General features: G+C 49.6%; 1 protein-coding gene across 3 annotated transcripts in view; it reads right to left on the bottom strand.

The window, feature by feature from the left end:
* The window catches only part of FCSK (fucose kinase), a 35,502-nt gene extending 17,718 nt beyond the window's left edge, over positions 1–17,784 (bottom strand). For 2 of the 3 annotated variants that reach the window (XM_061594003.1, XM_061594004.1), the window contains exons 1-13: positions 17,241–17,784; positions 14,392–14,508; positions 12,875–13,026; positions 11,999–12,049; positions 11,637–11,762; positions 10,650–10,722; positions 10,277–10,374; positions 5,228–5,473; positions 4,326–4,406; positions 3,760–3,879; positions 3,106–3,277; positions 2,325–2,452; positions 1,681–1,782 (exon numbers count right to left, since the gene is read on the bottom strand). In XM_061594003.1, coding sequence (XP_061449987.1) covers positions 1,681–1,782; positions 2,325–2,452; positions 3,106–3,277; positions 3,760–3,879; positions 4,326–4,406; positions 5,228–5,473; positions 10,277–10,374; positions 10,650–10,722; positions 11,637–11,762; positions 11,999–12,049; positions 12,875–13,026; positions 14,392–14,508; positions 17,241–17,277 — 1,503 coding nt within the window. In that variant the 5' untranslated portion in view covers positions 17,278–17,784. The remainder of the gene's footprint in view (positions 1–1,680; positions 1,783–2,324; positions 2,453–3,105; positions 3,278–3,759; positions 3,880–4,325; positions 4,407–5,227; positions 5,474–10,276; positions 10,375–10,649; positions 10,723–11,636; positions 11,763–11,998; positions 12,050–12,874; positions 13,027–14,391; positions 14,509–17,240) is intronic. The other variant, XM_061594005.1, reaches the window with a different exon arrangement.
* Positions 17,785–22,709: the final 4,925 nt, after the last annotated feature.

The raw sequence follows: 22,709 nt of genomic DNA, 5'->3' as shown, positions 1-22,709 counted from the left end.
TGACATCACAAGTCTATGTAAATGTGTAAGACAGGTTCTAACATACGCTAGCAAATAAAGGCCCTAAATATATGTCCACACTTGGTAAGCAGAGAAGGGAGAGGTAACATGGCGTGTTGGGGAGTGTGTGTTTGGCGTGAATGTCTCTGCTTTGGATTCTCTGGTTGTGGTTGTGATGTGTCTTCAAGTTGATTATGAGGAAGAGGAGGAGGAGGGTTTCAGTTTAAAAGATACTGGGAGGTTTTGTCAATTAGAGGGTCAGTTGGTTTTACTCTGGGGCTTAGGCAGTTAGATAGGTAAGGAATTGGGGTGGGAGGGTGGCTGGCCTGGCTAGGTCTACAATATAGTTGAAACAGTGTAATGATACATTGTGTCACAGCTTATTTCTATCTGTAAGGTTTAACAATTATTATCTGGAAATAATAAAGTATTGTTTTGCTTTTCTTATTGTTCCATACTCACGCCTATGCTTGGGTATTACATACTGTAAGTAAAATACCAGTCAGGGTGGTGGTGAATAAACAAACGGTGCTGAATGTAAAACTCTTAATCTACCATGTCTCTTGGCACATACCATAAATATTTTTCAGTCTGAAATCGGTGGCAGCTTTATACCATACGGGTAGCCCTTGAAGGAAAGGTTTGTCTCACGTGCAACCGACCAATGAATGTAACCACAGTTGAATGGGGGTATCCAGAATCACCCAGAGATGGGGGTGGGATACTGTGGGGTGCCCAGGCTGTGAGTGAAAACATTACACACAAAGGCTGGGAAGTGCTGAACAGCCTCTGTACATGTGTAAAGGGAAGATGACACATTGTATAGAGCCTGACATCTCCCTCATCTGCTGCAGGCAGTCAGGGACAGAGAAAACAGAACCTCCACCCAGGCGTGAGGGTGCTGCAGCCACCTTGTCCTACCTGGATGTCAGGCAGCTGGCTGGGGAGAGTGGGGGTCAACCCAAACCAAGGGGGTGAGGCTGCATTCAGCCCAACAGCCTTCAGGGACATCCAGGAGCTCCTGCAGACGTCACTCTGCCTCTCTGCACCCTCTTTACTAAGATATCTCACCGTCTTGCCTCCGAGGAGTTCAAGGTGACATACCTGGTTCTCCCCCTCCCCATTTTATCCTCTCAGCAACCCTGTGAGGTAGGTTAGGCTGAGAGAGATCATGACTGGCCTAAGCAAGCCTCGTGGCTGAGCTCCCAGATCCTAGTCAGGCACGTCTGTATACAGAGGCACTGTCTACTTCAGACAGATGCTGGAGGTGCAATGCTGGAAATGCCTCATTGAGGCATACAATGTGGGCAGGTCCAGTGATATTTTCTTTGCGGTCTGAAGCTGTTGTCCATATTAACTTTGTATTGGTGAAATCCTTGAATTCCGTGCATGTCCGTGTGCTTTAAAATCACATCCTCTTATAGGGGAATTAACGGCAGGGCAACAAGAAAGGACTTTACGTGCCCTAACAGTCTCAACGAGACTCGTACTTTGAGCCTGGAAGGCCAAATACTCGCCACCACCTGTCATGCAATGGCTGGAGGACCTAAATGCCCCAGCTGCTTCCCACCCTGAGTTGGCCTCAGAGAACCCAGAAATGACCCATGAAAGCCAGAGGCCTTTTGGAGCCAAGGACAGCAGAGAGCAATGGTCACCGTGCCTTGCCCTCGCATGGCATACCTTCAAGCAGCAGTGCTGGATGACACTCCCAGGCCCCACTGCAACGGCTCCCTCCAAGACGCTGTTGGTGACGGAGCAGCCCTCAGCCAGCAGCTGAGGCTCCTGCAGGGAGGAGGAGGAGGAGAAGGAAGTCGGGGGGGACAAGTAGGCCCAGGCAACCTTTGCAGAATCTGTCTACCAGACGTGGAAAACAGAATCTGCTAGTCCTTAAGAGGGCGTAAAGTCTGTGATCATGTGGGGCACCACTGAGTGAAAAACAAGGACCCAGAGCAGAGCCTAGGAGAAATTGTCAACTTCCCTGACCAGCCCCAGGCAGCTCTTTCGCCTGCGGCAACAGCTCCTCCTTTCACCTCCACCCTCTCGTTCCATTTCTCCAGCTTGTGCCAACGCCTGGCAAGACCAGAATCTTGGAAACGGAACAGACGCAGGGAAGTTGTCTCCTCTGCAAAACGTGCTTGGATTTTTGCATGCAAGTTGGTTTCATCTTGTTTGCCAGTCATGTCTCCTCTCTTGCGCCCAGGCCCCCACAGAGGTCTGCTGCAAAGCAGCCCCCCGCCCAGTGAAAACAAGGCTGCAGGGAGGCAGGCACTCAGGAGGCTCAGAGGCATCACCCCAAGGTGGGAGGTGGGTGGGGTGCTACTCACGGCCACGTGGGAATGCGCCACTTTGCGGAAGGAGCTGCTGCGGGCAGTGCCCACATGGGGCGTCAGGTGGCAGATGTGGTTGCTGGCAGACATGGTCATGTAGTCATAGCAGCCCTCCGGGATGTACACTGCAAAGAGGGAGGAGGACCTTGAAGGGAAACTTGAGTCCAGCCCACGAGGCCTCCAAGGACCAACAAGACCCTCCCCGGGAGGAAGGTCAACCGAGGGAGGCCTCTGGACCCAGTGGGACACATCCCTCCAGGGGAAGAGGAAGGGGAAGGGGAGCAAAGGCTGACAGCCACAGCTGGGTCTGCTCTGCACATGGCTGCCAACCTAAGTTAAACTGAGTTGGCTACAACCCAAGGTGCTTTGCCTGCACAACGTCCAGGGCAGCTGCTTCTCCCAGCCTCCTGCGACAGAGGCCTGGGCTTTCACCCCCGCTTAGGAAGAGACGGAGCCAGTCGTGCGCTCCCTTTTGCACTGGCTTTTCTCCCTGGAGGCAGATGCTGAGGTGGGAGGCCGCGCACACAATCCACACAGAGGCATGTGGCCACCCACTCCCGGGGGGTGGGGGGGAGAAGAAGAAGGAGGAGAAGAAGAAGGGGGTGCCCTGCACCAGAAGGGAGCTTGGTGCCCTCCAGAGGTCTTGGACTTCAACTCCCATCAGCCCCAGCACAATACAGCAATGCTGGCTAGGGCCGATGGGAGTCGTAGCCTACAGCTGCCGGAGGGTGCCCGGTTGAGGAGGCAACCGCTGTACAAGAAAGGTTCACAACCTCACCCATTGTGAGCGGCACGGCATGGAGAGCCTTCCACAGCACAGACCGGGCACTCCTTGCTGCCCCTGCATCCTGGGCATCTCCGCTGCCCGTCCCTGGGCTCCGTCCCTCCAGAAAGGCCTCTTTGCTCACCCCCTGAGCCATGCACAGCAGGATGTCGAAGAAGAGCGAGAGCTGGGGGTGGGGAAAGGAGAAGAAGGGGACAAATGAGCCTCCCTTACAGGGAAATAGCCTGCTCCACAACAAAGCCCCACAACAAACCCTTCACCCACAGGTCAGCTGGCTACCCTTGCAAGAGAGCACTGTCCCCCACCAGCACCCATTCTTGACTTGGCAACCAGCACAACCTTCTAGAGAACTCTGGGCCTGAGGCTGCCAACTCAGGCTGGATTAGCCTATGGAAGACTCGGTCAGTGGGCCCAAAGCCCCACAGCTCACCTTCTGGGAGAAGGATTGGCTCAGATGGCTCGTGAGCATCCAGCCCAGAGTGTCCTGCAGTGGCCTTGCTGCCTGCCACTCTGGGCTCCCTAGACCAACTGGATCCTGCTTCCCTCGCCTTGCTCTGCAGTCCTCACACACTCACCCCTGGGCTGCATACAGCAGCCACTCCCCGGCAAGTTTCTTTTCATTGACCTGGCTCTTGCCAAGGGCCTCACCTGAGTGGCTGGAGCTCCTGAGTCCAGCCCCAGGTAGGTGCAGGCATCAAGGGGGGGAATGACGTGGGTGGCCAGAAGCTGCTCTGCTGTCTCAGAGGAGAAGAAGACAACCCCACACACCTGCAGGAGGAATAAGAGACGTTTGGGCATCCTGCACTGTGGAGAGATATGGTGGGTTTCCAGCACAGGGTTTTGACACATTTACCCTCCAGCTGACACAGTGAGCAGGCAACCCTGTTGCCTAGAAACCCACCACTAACTCGGTATCCAGATCACTTAGCCAGTCCCAGTTCAACCCAGAAACAAATGCCCACCAACACGAATGGCTTTGAAAGGGGATCAGCCCACACTCCTCCTCCACGAATCTCTCCCTCAATGCCTCACATACTACTCCCAGGAACACCCCACGTCTCCAAAGTATACCCATTGCTGGGAATCACAAGCGAGGTCAGCACTGCTGCTGCACTCAGGTCCTTTGGGGCCTCTGGCTCGCCCCTGTGAGGGAAGGTCCTGAACTGGATGGCTCTTCTGATATTCCTGTGACTCAGCCCAGGCCCAGAACTTACCAGTGGGACCTTCCCATCGGGTCCCACGCATTGCTTGATTTGGTCCTCAGGGTTTTGGTAGAGAATGTCTTGCACAACCCCCTGTAGAGATAATCACTGATTATTTATTTAATATCTATTTATTAAACTTCTATCCCACCCTTCCTCCCAGGGCTCCAGCTACCTTGACGAGTGTCGGCAGCCAATACGCTTTGGAAGAATCTGTCCGGGAATAAAGGCCCAACTAGGCATGACGTCTGTTACTTTGCTGACTTTTGCATGCCTCATTTTGTTTTTCACTAAACAGTGGCCCAGATGGAGACTGGGGCTTTCATCCTTTGTCCCATCCACAGCCCTGATCCAGACTGTATCTCCCACTACCACCTCCATTTGCCTTGGACAGAAGCTCCCCTCCTCCCAACACAAAGAGAAGCTGCAGACGTGCCCAGTCCAGACCCGGACTATAACTAAGGCTGCGATCCTGATCTAGGCCACTCCGCCCCCTCCATTCTGGGCTGCTATTAAGTAAACAAAAAACAAAAAGCAAACAATCCCATAAAGACCAACATGTGATGAATGTCCCATCTAGTTTGTCTCTACACAACTCGTTCTGCAGAGAAGGAACTCTACCAATCAGGTGCCAACACTTCACTCCCTGAGAGACACTGTGGCAGCTGGGCAAACAAGGAAGTCCCTGGAGCCTGATCTCCACAGGTCTTGTTACTTCTGATGCAGCTGAGCAGGAGGCCCATGCCTAGAGTGGCTTTCCCCAACATGGTGCCCTCCAGGTGTTCTGGACTACAACTCCCATGAGCCCCAGCTTGCCCGGAGGGCGCCAGGCTGGCCTAGAGTGACACCAGGGGCAAACCGAGCTTCGCCTTGCCCTACAAATCAGCAGGGTTTTGCCTGCTCTCCTGGCTGACCTCTACGAGGACAGAGTTGCTGGCTGAAGCACCCTCCATTTGTACCCACTCGGGAGCTGATTTATGGAAGAAATCATTGCCAGTTCCACAGTGAAGAGGCCTTGTGGAAAGCCAGTGGAGGTGGACCCAGGGCAGATATTCGAAGTTCTTGTCTCTATCATGATTCCCTCCTGTATGAAATGTGGGTGGTTGTGTGATCCATGGGAAATCCATGGATGAATCCATGGGAAAGCAGAACAGGAACACCTAAAAACAAAGTGGTAGTTCATACATATTCAGGGAAACTCCCCAGACATGCAGAAATAAAGGGGCTACATTGCCCCGTGATATCCTGATTAGCAAGCTAGCTAAATGTGGGCTGGATGGAACAACATCAGGTGGATCCACAGTTGGCTACAGAATCATACTCAAACAGTGAGGGAGATAATGAGCGGGGTACTGCAGGGCTCAGTCCTGGGCCCTGTGCTCCTCAACATTTTTATTAATGACTGATGAGCAGGGAATGCTTATCAAATTTGCAGATGATACAAACTTGGGAGGAATAGCTAATACCCTGAAAGACAGAAACAAAATTTAGAGTCATCTTGATAGGCTGGAGCATTGGGCCGAAAACAACAGAATAAAATTTAACAGGGCAAAGATCTATGCCTAGGAAAAAGCAAGCAAATGCAGTTATAAGATGGGGGATACTTGGCTCAGCAATACGACATGTGAGAAGGATCTTGGAATTGTCGTTGATCGCAAGCTGAATATCAGCCAACAGCGTGATGTGGCTGCATAAAAGGCAAATGCTATATTAGGCTGCATTAACAGAAGTATAGTTTCCAAATCACGTGAAGTATTAGTTCCCCTCTATTCAGCACTGGTTAGGCCTCATCTTGAGTTCTGCGTCCAGTTCTGGTGTCTGCACTTCAAGAAGGATGCAGACAAACTGGAACAGGTTCAGAGGACGGCAACAAGGATGATCAAGGGACTGGAAACAAAGCCCTATGAGGAGAGACTGAAAGAACTGGGCATGTTTAGCCTGGAGAAGAGAAGACTGAGGGGAGATATGATAGCACCAAGTACTTGAAAGGTTGCCACACAGAGGAGGACCAGGATATCTTGCTTTGATTGTTCTAGAGTGCAGGACATGGAATAATGGGCTCAAGTTGCAGGAAGCCAGATTTCGGATGAACATCAGGAAAAAACTTCCTAAGAGCGGTATGACAATGGCACCAATGACCTAGGAAGGTGGTGGGCTCTCCAACACTGGAGGCCAAGAGGCAGCTGGACAGGCACCTGTACGGTATGCTTTAATTTGGATTCCTGCCTTAAGCAGGGGGTTGGACTTGATGGCCTTATAGGCCCCTTCCAACTCTATGATTCTATGTAAAAAACACCAAATGGCCTAACAAGGACCTGTGAGCTTCCAGATGAAAGGAACGTGAAGGGCACAGAAATAAGAAAATGTCCATGTAGCTTATCTATTCACCTGGATAGGGAACTTCTGGGTTCACAATGAGCACCAAAAGCCAGGAATGCCCATTTCCCCCTCACTATCTTTTGTTTGGGGAGGGCACATGCTGCTACTGCAGCCAACCACAGCTGGGCTAAAATCCTGGACTTCCTCACATTTTGCTCTGAGCAGCTCTTGTTTCTGCCCTGGAGTGAAAGAAATGAGTCTACGGTGCTTCCAGATGGGGTTGGGGTGAATTCTACAAATAGAGCATTGGAAAGAAGTTGTGGTTGCTGCCTTTGTAACTTACTGGATTTTCTGCAGAAAGGATGCATCTGGATAAAACAAGGAAAAATACGGGCTGGCATTTGGATGCCAGCAATATTGTGTGGATGCTGCACAAAACATGCATACATTGAGGATTCCTGCATTGAGCAGGGGGTTGGACTTGATGGCCTTATAGGCCCCTTCCAACTATACCATTCTATGACAATAAACACCCATCAAGAAGCTCCCTAGACAGGCTGTTTGCATGAACCAACCGGGTGCCTTCCACATGTTTTGGAATACCTGTTTATGAAGGCTTTTTGCCTTAGAGAGTGGGGTAAAAATATCTAAATAATTATTTGAATAATTAGTCAGCCTCCACCAATGCAGGCCAGAGATATGAAAGCCTGAGGTGAGGAAAGGAAAAGGGGGTAGGGAATGTTTTTGGGGTTTTATTTTTTCAAGTTTTTTTCCAGGCCTTCACATCTCTAGCTGAGGCTGATAATGTACATAAGAACATAAGAACATAAGAAGAGCCTGCTGGATCAGGCCAGTGGCCCATCTAGTCCAGCATCCTGTTCTCACAGTGGCCAACCAGGTGCCTGGGGGAAGCCTGCAAGCAGGACCCGAGTGCAAGAACACTCGCCCCTCCTGAGGCTTCCGGCAACTGGTTTTCAGAAGCATGCTGCCTCTGACTAGGGTGGCAGAGCACAGCCATCATGGCTAGTAGCCATTGATAGCCCTGTCCTCCATGAACTTGTCTAATCTTCTTTTAAAGCCATCCAAGCTGGTGACCATTACTGCATCTTGTGGGAGCAAATTCCATAGTTTAACTATGCGCTGAGTAAAGAAGTACTTCCTTTTGTCTGTCCTGAATCTTCCAACATTCAGCTTCTTTGAATGTCCACGAGTTCTAGTATTATGAGAGAGGGAGAAGAACTTTTCTCTATCCACTTTCTCAATGCCATGCATAATTTTATACACTTCTATCATGTCTCCTCTGACCCGCCTTTTCTCTAAACTAAAAACCCCCAAATGCTGCAACCTTTCCTCGTAAGGGAGTCGCTCCATCCCCTTGATCATTCTGGTTGCCCTCTTCTGAACCTTTTCCAACTCTATAATATCCTTTTTGAGATGAGGCGACCAGAAGTGTACACAGTATTCCAAATGCGGCCGCACCATAGATTTATACAACGGCATTATGATATTGGCTGTTTTATTTTCAATACCTTTCCTAATTATCGCTAGCATGGAATTAGCCTTTTTCACAGCTGCCGCACACTGGGTCGACATTTTCATCGTGCTGTCCACCACAACCCCGAGGTCTCTCTCCTGGTCGGTCACCGCCAGTTCAGACCCCATGAGCGTATATGTGAAATTCAGATTTTTTGCTCCAATATGCATAATTTTACACTTGTTTATATTGAATTGCATTTGCCATTTTTCCACCCATTCACTCAGTTTGGAGAGGTCTTTTTGGAGCTCTTCGCAATCCCTTCAATTGTTCAACCCTGAACAATTTAGTGTCGTCAGCAAACTTGGCCACTTCACTGCTCACTCCTAATTCTAGGTCATTAATGAACAAGTTGAAAAGTACAGGTCCCAATACCGATCCTTGAGGGACTCCACTTTCTACAGCCCTCCATTGGGAGAACTGTCTGTTGATTCCTACTCTCTGCTTTCTGCTTCTTAACCAATTCCTTATCCACAAGAGGACCTCTCCTCTTATTCCATGACTGCTAAGCTTCCTCAGAAGCCTTTGGTGAGGTACCTTGTCAAACGCTTTTTGAAAGTCTAAGTACACTATGTCCACTGGATCACCTCTATCTATATGCTTGTTGACACTCTCAAAGAATTCTAATAGGTTACTGAGACAGGACTTTCCCTTCCAGAAGCCATGCTGGCTCTGCTTCAGCAAGGCTTGTTCTTCTATGTGCTTAGTTAATCTAGCTTTAATAATACTTTCTACCAGTTTTCCAGGGACAGAAGTTAAGCTAACTGGCCTGTAATTTCCGGGATCCCCTCTGGATCCCTTTTTGAAGATTGGCGTTACATTTGCCACTTTCCAGTCCTCAGGCACGGAGGAGGACCCAAGGGACAAGTTACATATTTTAGTTAGCAGATCAGCAATTTCACCTTTGAGTTCTTTGAGAACTCTCGGGTGGATGCCATCCGGGCCCGGTGATTTGTCAGTTTTTATATTGTCCATTAAGCTTAGAACTTCCTCTCTTGTTACCACTATTTGTCTTAGTTCCTCAGAATCCCTTCCTGCAAATGTTAGTTCAGGTTCAGGGATCTGCCCTATATCTTCCACTGTGAAGACAGATGCAAAGAATTCATTTAGCTTCTCTGCAATCTCCTTATCGTTCTTTAGTACACCTTTGACTCCCTTATCATCCAAGGGTCCAATTGTCTCCCTAGATGGTCTCCTGCTTTGAATGTATTTATAGAATTTTTTGTTGTTGGTTTTTATGTTCTTAGCAATGTGCTCCTCAAATTCTTTTTTAGCATCCCTTATTGTCCAAAACATCTGCAGGGCACCAGGATGGGGAAGGCTGATTTAGTCTACGGCTGAGACATGAAATGTTGGGATATCACCAAAGAGGGAACAGAGGAAAAGGGAGGGCAGAGAGAAGAGTATAATTGGCCTGGCCATGCCCTAGCAACTTATAGCAAGTATCCCGGGGTGCGGAATGGGAGACACAGGCTAGGAGGTTAAAAACTCCCCTCCCTGGGTTATTTGGGGGAAAGAAAACAGAGACCTTTCCCCACTCTCCAGAGCACGCCCACTGCCAACAGAGCAATAAGATTTATTGCATTCATAACTGAGAAGCAGCCTCACACCGAAGTCCTTTAGTGCTCTGCTGCACTACAGAGGAACATCAGAGAGGGCGGTGCCTTTGCCTTCCCTCCTCCCTCCGAGACTCCTCAGCAGAAGTGCCAGGCCCTTTCCCAGCTGTTGTCTTGAACAACAGCACTCCTAGCAGGGCGACAGACACAACAGCATTTTGCATCCTACTAAGGTTGGGGTGAGAACACCTGTGGGGACGCCTCCAGATGCTGCTGCTGGGCTCTTAACTCTCATCCACCCCAGCAGCCAGCATGGCTAACAGTCAGGGACGATGGGAGTTGGAGACCAGCAACATCTGAGGACACCAGCCCTAAAAGGACATTCTAAAGAACTCTGGCCTTAAAACTTATCAGATCTTGTTTGGAATTGTACAGGATTTCAAGACAAGCTGTCATGCTATCTTTGGGGATGCTATAGGGTGTTCTATCCCTGGGTTAGAGAGGCAAGTGTGGTTGGGCTTTGGAAGTCCCTGAGTCAGCCTTCCATGAAATACCTGAGCATCAGCAAGGTAGACTCCATGCTGCCTGGCATAGGAGATGCTTCCGGGCACAGCTACGACTCTCACCCCCTGGAATCTACGCCAATCGATCTCTGGCAGAAGAGGGAGGGGAAGCATCCAGCTTTACATTGATTTTGGAAAATCTTGTCCACCGAGCACCATTCTGCCCACCCCCACCCCACAAAAAGAAAAACAGGTATCAAAATTAAAGAAATGTCTCAAAATGCACCAGGTGAATACACATAAGCCAAGGGAAGAGGGGACTTTTCAGTCATTCCTCAGGAAGCAGCTTCTTCCTGCTGACACAGCACTGCCACCCTGTGGCAGCCGGCCCTGAGGACCTCCTGGGCATCTCACCTCACCTCACCTGCCATGGTAGGGACTGTGAGAAGCATGTCTGTGCTGGAAACCCACACCCCAGGCGGGGAGCCTCGGCACACCTGGAAACGGAGGCAAGAAAGAATCTGAGCCAGGCAGGAGAAGGGCCACCTCTGAGCCCCTCAGGGGCAGACAAGGGGCTCCTCGTCCACCAGGGGCCTCCAAAACAAAGGCAGGCAGTTTGGGGAGTTTGCCCCCAGAGGTAGCACAGTCCTGCATCATCACATGGCGCTCTGCGTAGCCCCTCACTGCTTGTGCTCTGCTCCGTGCTCCTTTCCTGCTCTCCTCCGACAGACACACACATGCACACACACACACACCATGCAAAATACAACCCTTTGCAGGACCATCCCAGGAGAAAGGTGTCTCTTGGCCAATCAGTGGCACCCTTGAACCCCACAAGCCCCTTGTGCATTTGCAAATGTGTTTTTATAGGCAACGAAGCCTGGATATATCCAGTCTTGCATCAAAGGCGTCATCAGGCTATCCAGCCTTTAACGTTTGCCCAAGTCCAGCCTTTTAAAGGAAAAAAGCCCACCAGCCCAGCCCACAATTCCAAGGGTGAAGAGAGCACATGAACAGGAAAAGACAGCCCAATTAGTCTGAGGGCGCCTCGGGGCAAACTGAAAAGCCTCTGTCTTCAGCGCCCTCCTTGTTCCTCTGATCGCCCACCTGTCTACCTGTCCCCCCCCCCCAAGCAGCAAGTCCCAGCTGCTTGCCACCTCCAGACTCCACAGGCTACTACTTTCTTCTGGTACTTTCTGGAGGCAGCGGCGCTTATACCCTGGAGCTGATCTGCACAGAGATCTGCAACGGAGTGAGGCTGTGATCATGTCACGGTCACCCGACCAGCTGAAAAGAGCCCACTGGACTGTGCTACAGTAGGGACACAAATCAGGACAGGAAGCCCCCTTGCCCATGGCAACAGCCCCACGGCATTGCAACAGGGCAGCCTGCAAGGATCTGCCACACTGACCTGGTGTGTCAAGGTGGCCAGGAGGCGGTCCAGGTTGCAGGTGAGTGCCTCCGCAGGGGCTGCAGGCTCCTCCAGGGGGAGGCAGGTGAATGCTCGGCTGCAGTCATCAAACAAGTAGTCCCGGCCCTGGCAAAAAGGAAAGCCGGATGGCAGAGCGAGAAGCAGGTGCAGCAGGAACAGCTGCCAAACACTTTGGCCAAGTAGTGGAGAAACTCTCCTGCCAGCGGAGGGAGGCTGCAGCTGAAGCCCTTCCTCGGGGCCTGGCTAGGAATGGAGGGCCCTGCCTTCCTGGTCCTTGGAGAATCCCACCCACTCACTCAACACAGGCAGCCCTGCCCACCACTCGGTAGACCTCCGCTCACCATGTGCAGAATAAGAACCCAGGCCTTTTGCAAGACGTCAGAAGTTACCACCTGGAAGGAATATAGAAGAGGCCTCCTAATGCAAAGGCAGGTGCCCTAACAGAGCAGAGCAATGCAGGCCAGGGCCCAAAAAATCCTCGCTTCTTATTCAGTTTAATGTTTTCATAAAGAAATACAATTTTTATTCAAATGTAATTAAAAAACTATTTTGAAAAGGAATGTAGTAGCTATGTAGAGAAGGGATGCTGGCACATGGCCGCTCTTCAGCCGCCGCTCGCCCTGCTTGCACCTGTTTGGCCACTGTAAGAAGAGAGTGCTGGACCAGACGGGCCCCTCTGCCCTGACCCAGCTGCAGCTGCAGGCCCTTTTCACGTACACCGTGCCACGAGGCCACCAGGGCGGAAATCACAACATTGCCCTTCTTGTCCTCACCCAATTTTGGCTTCAGCCCCAAGAGAGGCAGATGTGGGTGGCAACGAGGAGCATCTGCTGGTCGAGGGTCATCCTGGGACAGGCCCAGGCCCAGCGAGAGGGAAGGAAGCGGAGGGGCTCCACTGCCGGCTCTGCAACTCCAGTGCGGCCAGTGAGCAAACCCTGCGTGAGAATATCTCTGAACTTAGACATGAGATTAATAATCTGGTTTTGCCGTCTCACGTTTCTTTCAGCTCTTGCAGATTTGTCTCTCCCATCCAAACCTCTGGTGTGGCTGGCCAAGATTGGGGGAAGAAGATGAGCACGGGGGAAGCGCTAGAGGGGCTCGCTGCTTCTGATGGAGCAGGAACCAAAGGAAAGCGGGGGGGGCTCCAGTTCATCCAAGGAAGCACGGGGGGGGACAGACACTCCTCTGTGGGTGGAGCTCAGCCAGCACTCACTCACCGTGTAGCCTGCTCGAGCACTCAGGTGTTCAGCTGCCACCAGGAGAGCATTGAGGGTGGCCCCGCCACTGCCAACCTGGGCCTTTGGGTCTTCAACTGTGAGCAGGATGGGCTGTCGTCCCAGGGAACCCCGATCCCGGCGCACCTCAAGCTCTGCCAACCAAACAAACAGAGGGCCTATTAGTTCATTCACAAGTCATGGCATAGAGCAGGGATGGGAAACCTCCACACACACCTGGCCATGCTTGGCCCACCAGGCTCCCCATTTGGCCCATGAGGCCGTTCTGCATATACCATGCCCACCTGCCCTCCATCCGACATCAGGGACAGGAATAACATTCAAAATGATAGTGACAGAATGGAAAATTAGTTTGAAATTACATTCAAAAGAGAAATGCAAAGTTCTGCATTTAGGAATGCATTTACATTCACACACAAATGCACAATAACAAGTACATGGAATAACTATGTAGAGAAGGGATGTTGGCACAAAAATAAATAAAGATTGTGACAAGAGGGAACAGGTTCAGTGGTGATTAAGATGGTCAGGAAAACAAATTGCATGAGGAAAGGTTGAAGTAAGGGGTATATTTCAAAGAGATGCTTTAAGTTGGATTCCTGCATTGGGCAGAGGGTTGGTCTGGATGGCCTTATAGGCCCCTTCCAACTCAATGATTCTATGAAAAGGTTTAAGGAGGACATCATACAAGAGGATGATGACTTGTTTGCTGTTGCTGCCACTGGTCCAGAGGGCAGGTCTAATCTGATGGGCTTAAGTGACAGGAGGGCTCATTTTGGTTGAACTTTAAGAGCAACATCTTTGACATTTTGTTTAGTTATTTAATAGCTAAAGTTATGAGGGTATTTCTAAAACTGCCAATTCGTTAAAAAACCATTGCATTGTGCAATAAATGCAACTAAAAGAAAGGGCGCTCTGATGCAGCTGGTATTCAATTGTTTATTAAACTCCATGCGTTTCAGAGAACTCTCCTTCGGAAGGAGCTGGATAAACCATTTAGTTTCTTCACTCTGACAATTCCTGGATCAGAAAGACTGAAACATTAACAGACTATTCTTACAGCATTCCCAGAGGTAACTCAAATCTCTCAGAGTTGCGTTTCCCTTGGTGCTTTTTTCCCTAAAATTTTTCTCTTGCTATGCAATAAAGTCATGAAACATAATAAAACTATAAAATCATGAAATACCAAATAAAATACCAAATAAAACACTGAATCAAATTACTTATGGAACAAATTATGTAGAAGTGTGGTGGGGTCTTCCCCCCTGGAGGTATTCAACCAGAGGCTGGGCAGTCCTGGGAGGCTCTAGGTCTGGATTTGTGAACAGAAGGTTCGGCTAAGTGGCCTGCAAGGCCCCCTCTAATCAACTGCTCTGGATTCGTCTCCCCAACTTTATCTCTCTCTCTCTGTTTAAACTAAGCTCCAGCCCCAACCTTGACCCGCAGTTTGTTGGCTTGGATCCCTGCATGGACAGGAAGGCCTTGAATGCTTCACTCACCCTTGTGGAAGGCAAAGACGCTGTCCTTGTGTTGACATGTCAGAACAATGACAGTCCAGTCCACCTCTTTTCCAGCCATGCATTCAAAACAGGCGTCTCCGCTTTGTACTGTTGAGCCTGCAAGAAAAGAGCCACTCCCAATCAAGCTTGTCTTAAAAGCCACTGATCAGAATGGCATAATTATGCAAGCACAGCCAAATCACAGGGGATGGCTAGACTCCTCCAGTATCTGCTAGTGAGCAAGGAAAGAAGGAGGGCACAAGTTAGGCCAACCATGATGTCCTTGAGTCTAATGAAAGCCAACATGGGTTCCTGCAGACGTTGCTGGACTACAACTCCCATCATCCCTGACCACTGGCCATGTTGGCTAGTGCTGATGGGAGCTATAGTCCAACAACTTCTGAGTGGGGCATCAGACTGGCTACCCTTGGTGTAGCGGACAGAGAACAGGGAGTTCAACTTCCTGCTCAGTTACGAGTCTGACTGGCTGAATGTGGGCCAGCTGCTGTCTCACTGGTCTCCTGCGACTCCCCATGCCCACATGTCCATCAGCCTAGGCACATGAAGCCTACCTAACGGTGGATTGTTTGTTCCCCCTTGCCCCCTCTCCCTATGCCAAATTACACATTGTAAGCCCCTTGTGTCCTCTGTAAATGCCAGGCACATAGATGATGCAACATGCAAAAACAAACAATAGAGGCGTTCTTGCTTATAGCAAAAGAGCATCACACTGATCATCACCACAAATCAGCTGATAAAAGGGCGGGATAAAAATTCCTCAAGGTGTCATCCCTCATTAACTGCTGCCCACATCCGACACGAGGCTCTGTCATCTGCTCTAGCCCTCTTCCCTCACTGGGTCACTCAAAATGCTCCTTGTTGCTTTCTATGTTCCATCTTCTGCCCCTCCCTTGGAGATGGGAAAGTTTCTTGGTCTTGAATTTCCCCATAAGAAATTGGATTCTTGATGGAACTGAGGAGAGCTTTGGGGATCTGCTTTAACTATCACCTTCCATCATTTTGACAAGACAGTAATTGTGGAGATCTGTTGTTTCAGCACTTTTTACAAGGCTCTCCCACATTAGCTGTGAACAAATTAGGCTAAATACATAAATACGCAACCACAGAAAACATGAAAAATTAGCATGATTTGTGTAATTTATACAGGCTGCAAAATCTCTTTTTCTTTACTGCCACTGAACCTAGACGTGTTTTGTTTTTAATAGTACAATCCAAGGTAAAAACAGCCCCAAGTATTAACTTGGAGACGGAGGTTAAACAATAGTGCCAGCACTAGTCAGTATTTGCATTCTGGCCCGGTGGGAGGCAAGGCCAGGAGGGAGCTTCATTTTCTACAACAAAATTGAAAGTGTTGGGGGGGGGGAGCTTGCCATACAGCTTCCCCCTTTTGCACAGGTGTGTCTTGTCAGGGATAAGTGCCACCCTCCCTGCCAATGCCAGCCTTTCTAATGGACTTCTTGCCCGCTTGGCCAAGCGCCAGTGCCCAGTGAGGAGAGCGCCCTGACAGCCTCAACACAGAGAAGGCACAGAAACTGGCAGGCCTGAAGCCGAAGCTTTGCTAAGCTTCTGTCATTTCTAATTACTGTTATTCTTACATTGATATCCTGCCTTTCCTCCAAGGAGCTAAAGGGGCATGCATGGCCCTCTCCCTCCCAATTTTACCCTCACAGTAATCCTGTGAGGTAGGTCAGGCTGAAAGAGAGAGTGGCTTTTGATACCATCGACCATGATATCCTTCTGGGGAGACTGGCTGAGTTGGGAGTGGGAGGGACTGCATGGTGGTGGTTCCGCTCCTACTTGGCCAGTCGGCTCCAGAAGGTGGTGCTTAGGGAACATTGTTCTGCACGCTGGACTCTCCAGTATGGGGTTCCACAGGGGTCAGTTCTGTCCCCCATGCTGTTCAACATCTACATGAAACCGTTGGGTGCAGTCATCCAGAGCTTTGGAGTGTGTTGCCATCAGTATGCTGATGACACACAGCTCTATTTCTCCTTTTCATCTTCTTCAGGTGAGGTTGTCAATGTGCTGAACTGGTGTCTGCCTGTGACAATGGACTGGATGAGGGCTAATAAACTGAGGCTCAATCCAGACAAGACTGAGATGCTGCTGGTGGGTGGTTCTTCTGACCGGATGGTGGATGTTCAACCTGTCCTGGATAGGGTTGCACTCCCCCTGAAGGAGCAGGTTCATAGCTTGGGGGTTCTCCTAGAACTATCTCTGTCATTTGATGCTCAGGTAGCCTCGGTGGCACAAAGTGCCTTCTACCAACTTTGGTTGGTGGCCCAGCTACGCCCCTCTCTGGACAGGGATAACCTGGCTTCAGTTGTCCATGCTCTGGTAACCCCCAAATTAGATTACTGCAATGCACTCTATGTGGGGCTGCCTCTGAAGATGGTTCGGAAACTGCAGCTTGTGCAAAATGCAGCGGACAGATTGGTAACAGGGACCAGACAGTTTGAACATATAAAACCGATTCTGGCCCGCTTGCATTGGCTTCCTGTATGTTTCTGAGCCCGATTCAAGGTGCTGGTTTTAACCTATAAAGCCTTACACAGCTTAGGACCACAGTACCTGATGGACCAACACAAACCCACCCATATACTACGCTCAACATCCAAGGCCCCTCCGGTTGCCTACTCCGAGGGAAGGTGGCAGTCTGGCAACAAGGGAGAGGGCCTTCTCAGTGGTGGCCCCCAAATCATGGAATGATCTCCCCAATGATGATCGCCTGGCACCAACATTGTTATCTTTTTGGCGCCAGATCAAGACTTTCCTTTTGTCCAGGCATTGTAACAGCATGTGCTGAGCTCTGACTCCAGGTCTTTTACCTGGTTTATCTGTGCTTGATGGTTTTAAACTCTGCATGGTTTTTAAAATTATGTATTTGTTTTTAATGTCCAAAGTTTTTAATTTTTTTAAACCGCCCAGACAGCTTTGGCTATGGGGCGATATATAAATGTAATAAATAATTAAACAAAATAAACAAGGGCCTGGGGGGCCCTCGGGGCTTCCCTCTCGCTCTTTTCCGGGTCCTCCGTCGCAGGAACGGCGGCAGCTCCGAAGCGCGCCCGCTGACACGAGCTGAAGCCCGGATGAAAACAACGCGACTTTCTCCAGAGGAAGCCTGCGGGAAGCCCTTTCCGCCCGCGGCGGCGACACTCGCTCCCGGCCCGGCTGGGTCCTCTCCTGGACGCTCCACCACGGACGGACAGACAACCCTTTCCCTGCTCCTTCTCCTTTAACTTGAGCGTTCCTGGACCTTCCTCCCCGCCCCCTGCTTTGCGTCCTGGGAAATGTAGTCCGTCCGTTAACAGCCCCGGGGAGGAGCAAGCGGCGCCAGGCCTGCGCTTCCCGGAGGGCGCGCGGAGCTCCGTCAAGGCACAGGCCACGCCCCCTTCTAGTAAAGCGGGAACCCCCGCCTCCCAGCTCGAGCGCCTGCGCACACGGGGACCGTTCCCTGCGCCGATCCCATGCAACTCCCTCACACAGAAAAGGGGAGGGGCGTGTGTCCGCTGGTCCAAAAGCGCGAGCTCAATCTTTCTTACGACCAAGCCGTCGTGCGTTGGCTGCGATAACGAGGATCTATTAAATAAATAACTATTTATTTAAGGCCTTCATATACCATTTTTCAGGTGGACATCACAAAACGGTTTACATTTGTTTATTATAAAAAGGATCTGTATACCTTTTTTTAAAAGCGGTTTACAACATACGTAAAAACAATAAAACCATCTAAAACTTTAAAATAGAAACCATTTAACTATTGCAAAAAACTTCTTAATTGCATTAATTTTCAGCAGGCATTTAAAGGCTAAAAACAGAAGAAGCGTGCTGACTCTCTTGGCAGAGCATCCCAGAGATCTGGACTGATGACATTGAAGGCTCAATTTCCTGTCAATGTTAAATGAGCCTCATAGAAGCATAGAATAGTAGAGTTGGAAGGGGCCTATAAGGCCATCAAGTCCAACCCCCTGCTCAATGCAGGAATCCAAATCAAAGCATTCCCGACAGATGGCTGTCCAGCTGCCTCTTGAATGCCTCCAGTGTCGGGGAGCCCACTACCTTTCTAGGTAATTGGTTCCATTGCTCTAACAGTTAGGACATTTTTCCTGATGTTCAGTCGAAATCTGGCTTCCTGCAGCTTGAGCCCATTATTCCGTGTCCTGCACTCTGGGATGATCGAGAAGAGATCTCAGCCCTCCTCTATGTGACAACCTTTCATGTACTTGAAGAGTGCTATCGTATCTCCCCTCAGTCTTCTCTTCTCCAGGCTAAACATGCCCAGTTCTTTCAGTCTCTCCTCATAGAGCTTTGTTTCCAGTCCCTCGATCATCCTTGTTATATTATTATTATTTATTATTTATTAAATTTCTATACCGCCCCATAGCCAAAGCTCTCTGGGCGGTTTACAACATAAAAACAAATACAATATATAATATACAATTCATATTCAGTACAATTAAAAGGAAAAATACATCACATTTTAAATAAACATAACTAAACAATAAATCTCAACAATGTACATAACATAACAAAATAAATAAACCGAACATAGTTCCCTGTGATAAAAGCTTGATTGTTAAGCCACTCTGAGACCTGTAGCTAAAAAGCAATAAAAACCATGTACCATCATTATCCCATAAAGTGACTGGGTCTTCAATAGCCATCAGAACATCAAAATGTTAGGTCCTTGTTTAATTTCAGTTGGCAACTGATTCCAGAGGGCTAGAGCTGCAACACCAAAAGCCTAGTTTCTAGTGCACATTATGTGCGGCTCTGAGGAGTGCTGTTGCCGTGTGGGGATATATGGGCGAGGGGGTCCCTTAGGTAACCTGTTCCACCTGCCTTCTGCTCTGGCCCAGAGGAGATGGGTAAGCAAAGCATGGTGCTGAGGAAGAGGAACATCAGAAGTTCCCACTGCCTGCTTGCTCATTGGCACTGTCTGGCAAGCAAGCAGGTGGTAGCAATCAGGAGGCAGAGTAGCAGCCACAGCTCTAAACACAGAGGCAGTGAGGGAGTCAGTTGACTGAGGGAGGGGGAGTCCCACTGAGGGCATCATGCCCAAGTCCCTCTCCCCATAACATCTGGAGCTGACACTGGGTACCCTTCTTATACTTCAGGGCTCTGGGATGAAGGATGCAGCATCAAACTCTCAATTTGTACCAAGAGGGTAAACTTTAAACATTGCCCTCCTCTGAACCTGTTCCAGTTTGTCTGCATCCTTCTTGAAGTGCGGAGACCAGAACTGGATGCAGTATTCAAGATGAGGCCTAACCAGTGCTGAATAGAGGGGAACTAATACTTGGAAACGATACTTCTGGTTTGTAGTTCCCCGGTTCCTCCTTTTTGCCTTTTTTGAAGATAGGGACAACATTAGCTCTCCTCCAGTCATCTGGCACTTCACCAGTCCTCCATGATTTCGCAAAGATAATAGACAGCCATTCTGAGAGTTCTTCAGCCAGTTCCTTCAATACTCTAGGATGCAGTTTATCGGGCCCTGCCGATTTGAACTCGTTCAAAGTGATTAGGTATTCCTGGACCATTTATCTATAAATCTCAAGCTCCAATCCTGCCTCTTCTACTTCATGTTTCCCGGGAGGGTCACAGATTGTTTTTTGGGAGAAGACTGAGCCAAAGTAGGAATTGAGCACTTCTGCCTTTTTTTTGTCATCTGTTATAATTTTGCCATCCTCATTGAGTAGCTGTGCCACCGTTTCTTTTCTCTGTCTTTCACTTTGGACATACCTTTGTTGCTTTTAGCATCCCTCGCTAACCTCAGCTCATTCTCAGCTTTAGCCTTCCTGACACCATCCCGGCAATTCCGTGATACCTCCTTGTACGCTTCCTTTGTGGCCTGGCCTTCTTTCCACTTCCTGTATGTGTCCTTTTTGGTTTTCAAGTCCTCTCTAAGCTTTTTGTGAAGCCACATTGGCTTCTTCTGCTGTTTCCCCCCTTTTTTCCTTGTTGGAATTGCTTGCCATTGTGCTTTTAGAATTTCCTTTTTTAGAAACTCCCACCCATCTTGGATTCCTTTTCTCATTAGGGTCGCTTGCCATGGAACTTTACTTACAATTGTTCTGAGTTTATTGAAATCAGCTTTCCTGAAGTCCAGGCTGTGTGTATGGCTACTCTCAGCTTTTGCTTTTGTTAAAATCAAGAATTCAAGTATGGTGTGATCACTTTCTCCCAGAGTTCCCGTAACTGCCACTTCATCCACCAAATCATCTCTATTGGTTAGAATCAAGTCCAGGATAGCTGATCCTCTGGTTGCTTTCTCCACTTTCTATAGGAGAAAGTTATCTCCAACACAAGTCAGAAATTTCTTGGAGGGGCCGTGTTTGCCACAGTTTGTCTCCCAACAGATATCGGGATAATTGCAATCCTCCATTACTACTACATCATGCCTCCTTGACACATTGGCAATTTGCTTTTCAAAAGTTACATTCTCGTCTTCTCCTTGATTGGGTGGTCGGTAATAGACTCCAAGTACCACATTCCTTTTATTACTTGCCCCACTAATTTTAATCCAGATACTCTCAGTGGAACTACCAAGCTCATCTTCCTGTATTTCTGTGCAGGAATATATATTTTTAACATAGCTCGACTCCACCTCCCTTTCTATTCCCTCTGTTCTTTTTGAACAAGTTATATCCTTCAATTGCTGTATTCCAGTCATGGGAGTCATCCCACCAAGTTTCAGTTATTTAATTTATCAGATTTTCACGTGAAACGGTATGTGGATTAAATGGAGGCAAAATACAGGTTGACATTTTGATGGCTATGGCAGTTCCTTAGCCACAAAGCCACAGCAGCAGGCAGACACCAGCCACATCTGTCTCTCCCCCAAGCCCCCAAACCTATTCATAGATTCCAGGAGGAACTGCAGCCAAGGGGAACAGCTGCTGTTTGACATGCTGGAGGGCCCTGATACCATCCCACATAGAGGCAAGGTGCTGCATGAACCAACAGCCTGGTTCCTGCATGAGAGCCACAGGACCAATCCACTGCCGCCACGTCCTGGCAGGCCTCTAGAATCAAGAGGATGGTGGAGGGATGAGAAGGGGTGGGCCAGTGAGGACCTCTGAGATGAAGCTTGGCAGGGCGGGTCCATCAGACAACAGGAGGGGGCTGTCACATGGGTTCCTAGGGGGAGGGGCTAAGGCAAAAGAGCTGGTTGGCCATGCATTGCCTCCCGAATGGCTCAGCTATGCTCGAGTGTAGAGCCCCTCAAGCACCTACCCCTCCTTTTTCAGTGTGAGATTCAAACCAGGGGCCTCCATCATGGAGACCATGAGCTGCTCCACCAGGCTAAAGCTCCTGCTGCCTATGGCTGGAATTGGGGCTGATGGGGAAGAGAAATGTCCTGTGATATGCCTGATCAGCTGAGTGGTCAGGGAACCACTTGCAGTACAAGTTTAAGGTTCTTCTGTTTGCCCCTGACATGATCATTTGCCCCTCAGGCATGGGAAAGGACCTGTCCCACCCTTTTCCTTAGCGGGACTCAAACTCCCGTCTTTGACTCCTGAGCCCCACGCAGGCCCTATTAAATCGGCTGCTGGAGGGTTGCTGCTAACAGGTGTGCCTGGCCTTGCTCCATGGCCTGGCGTCTTCCATTGGCTGTTTATTGAAAGTGTATTGTGCTCCCTGGGTGGCCCTTGAACCCTTGTCCCTGGGGGTGGGGGTGGTCTGCAGGGGTCCTGCCCAGGAAGTCCACATACGTGGGTGATGTGTTGCTTGGGCTCTCAAAGCCCTCTCTGCCTCCTGACTGGTGGGGCTGGGCTTGTCACTGGCTGGCACTGAGGTCCTCTGCTGTTGTCTTGCATGTGAGCTGATGTGGGGAGGGTTGCTGGATGTTTGCCCCAGTCAGGAGTTCATTTGGCTACCTCCGTGCGTGGGCGAGCAGTGTCCCTGCCTGGAGAACTGGGACAGTGTTTTCTCTGCTGTTTTTGTATTTTTGGCTTCTCTACTTCTCCTTCCCCCTACTGGGCTGACCACATATAGGATTTGGTGGCAGGGTATCTCCAGCACCATTGGATTCATTGATTCGTTCCAATGAACCCTGTGAGTGATGCTGTTGGGAGTCATGTATTCCCAGCAGGGTCACCATGGCAGTAAAGTCAAGGGACAGGAACCAGAGAAAGAACGATCCAAGAATGTCCTCAATGGCAGAACAGGCGGAGGATAACAATGTGTGTGTTACAAAGACTGTGAAGGCGGATGAAGGCTGCAGCAGATAAAAGACTTCCAATTGTCGTGGTATCCATGCCATTGGATCAAAGCCTTTTTCTGTCAAGACT

Source organism: Rhineura floridana, chromosome 13 (assembly GCF_030035675.1).
Source record: "Rhineura floridana isolate rRhiFlo1 chromosome 13, rRhiFlo1.hap2, whole genome shotgun sequence".
Taxonomy (NCBI): Eukaryota; Metazoa; Chordata; class Lepidosauria; order Squamata; family Rhineuridae; genus Rhineura; species Rhineura floridana.
The sequence above is the reverse complement of the archived record's forward strand: the minus strand, read 5'-3'. Positions and strand labels throughout refer to the sequence as shown.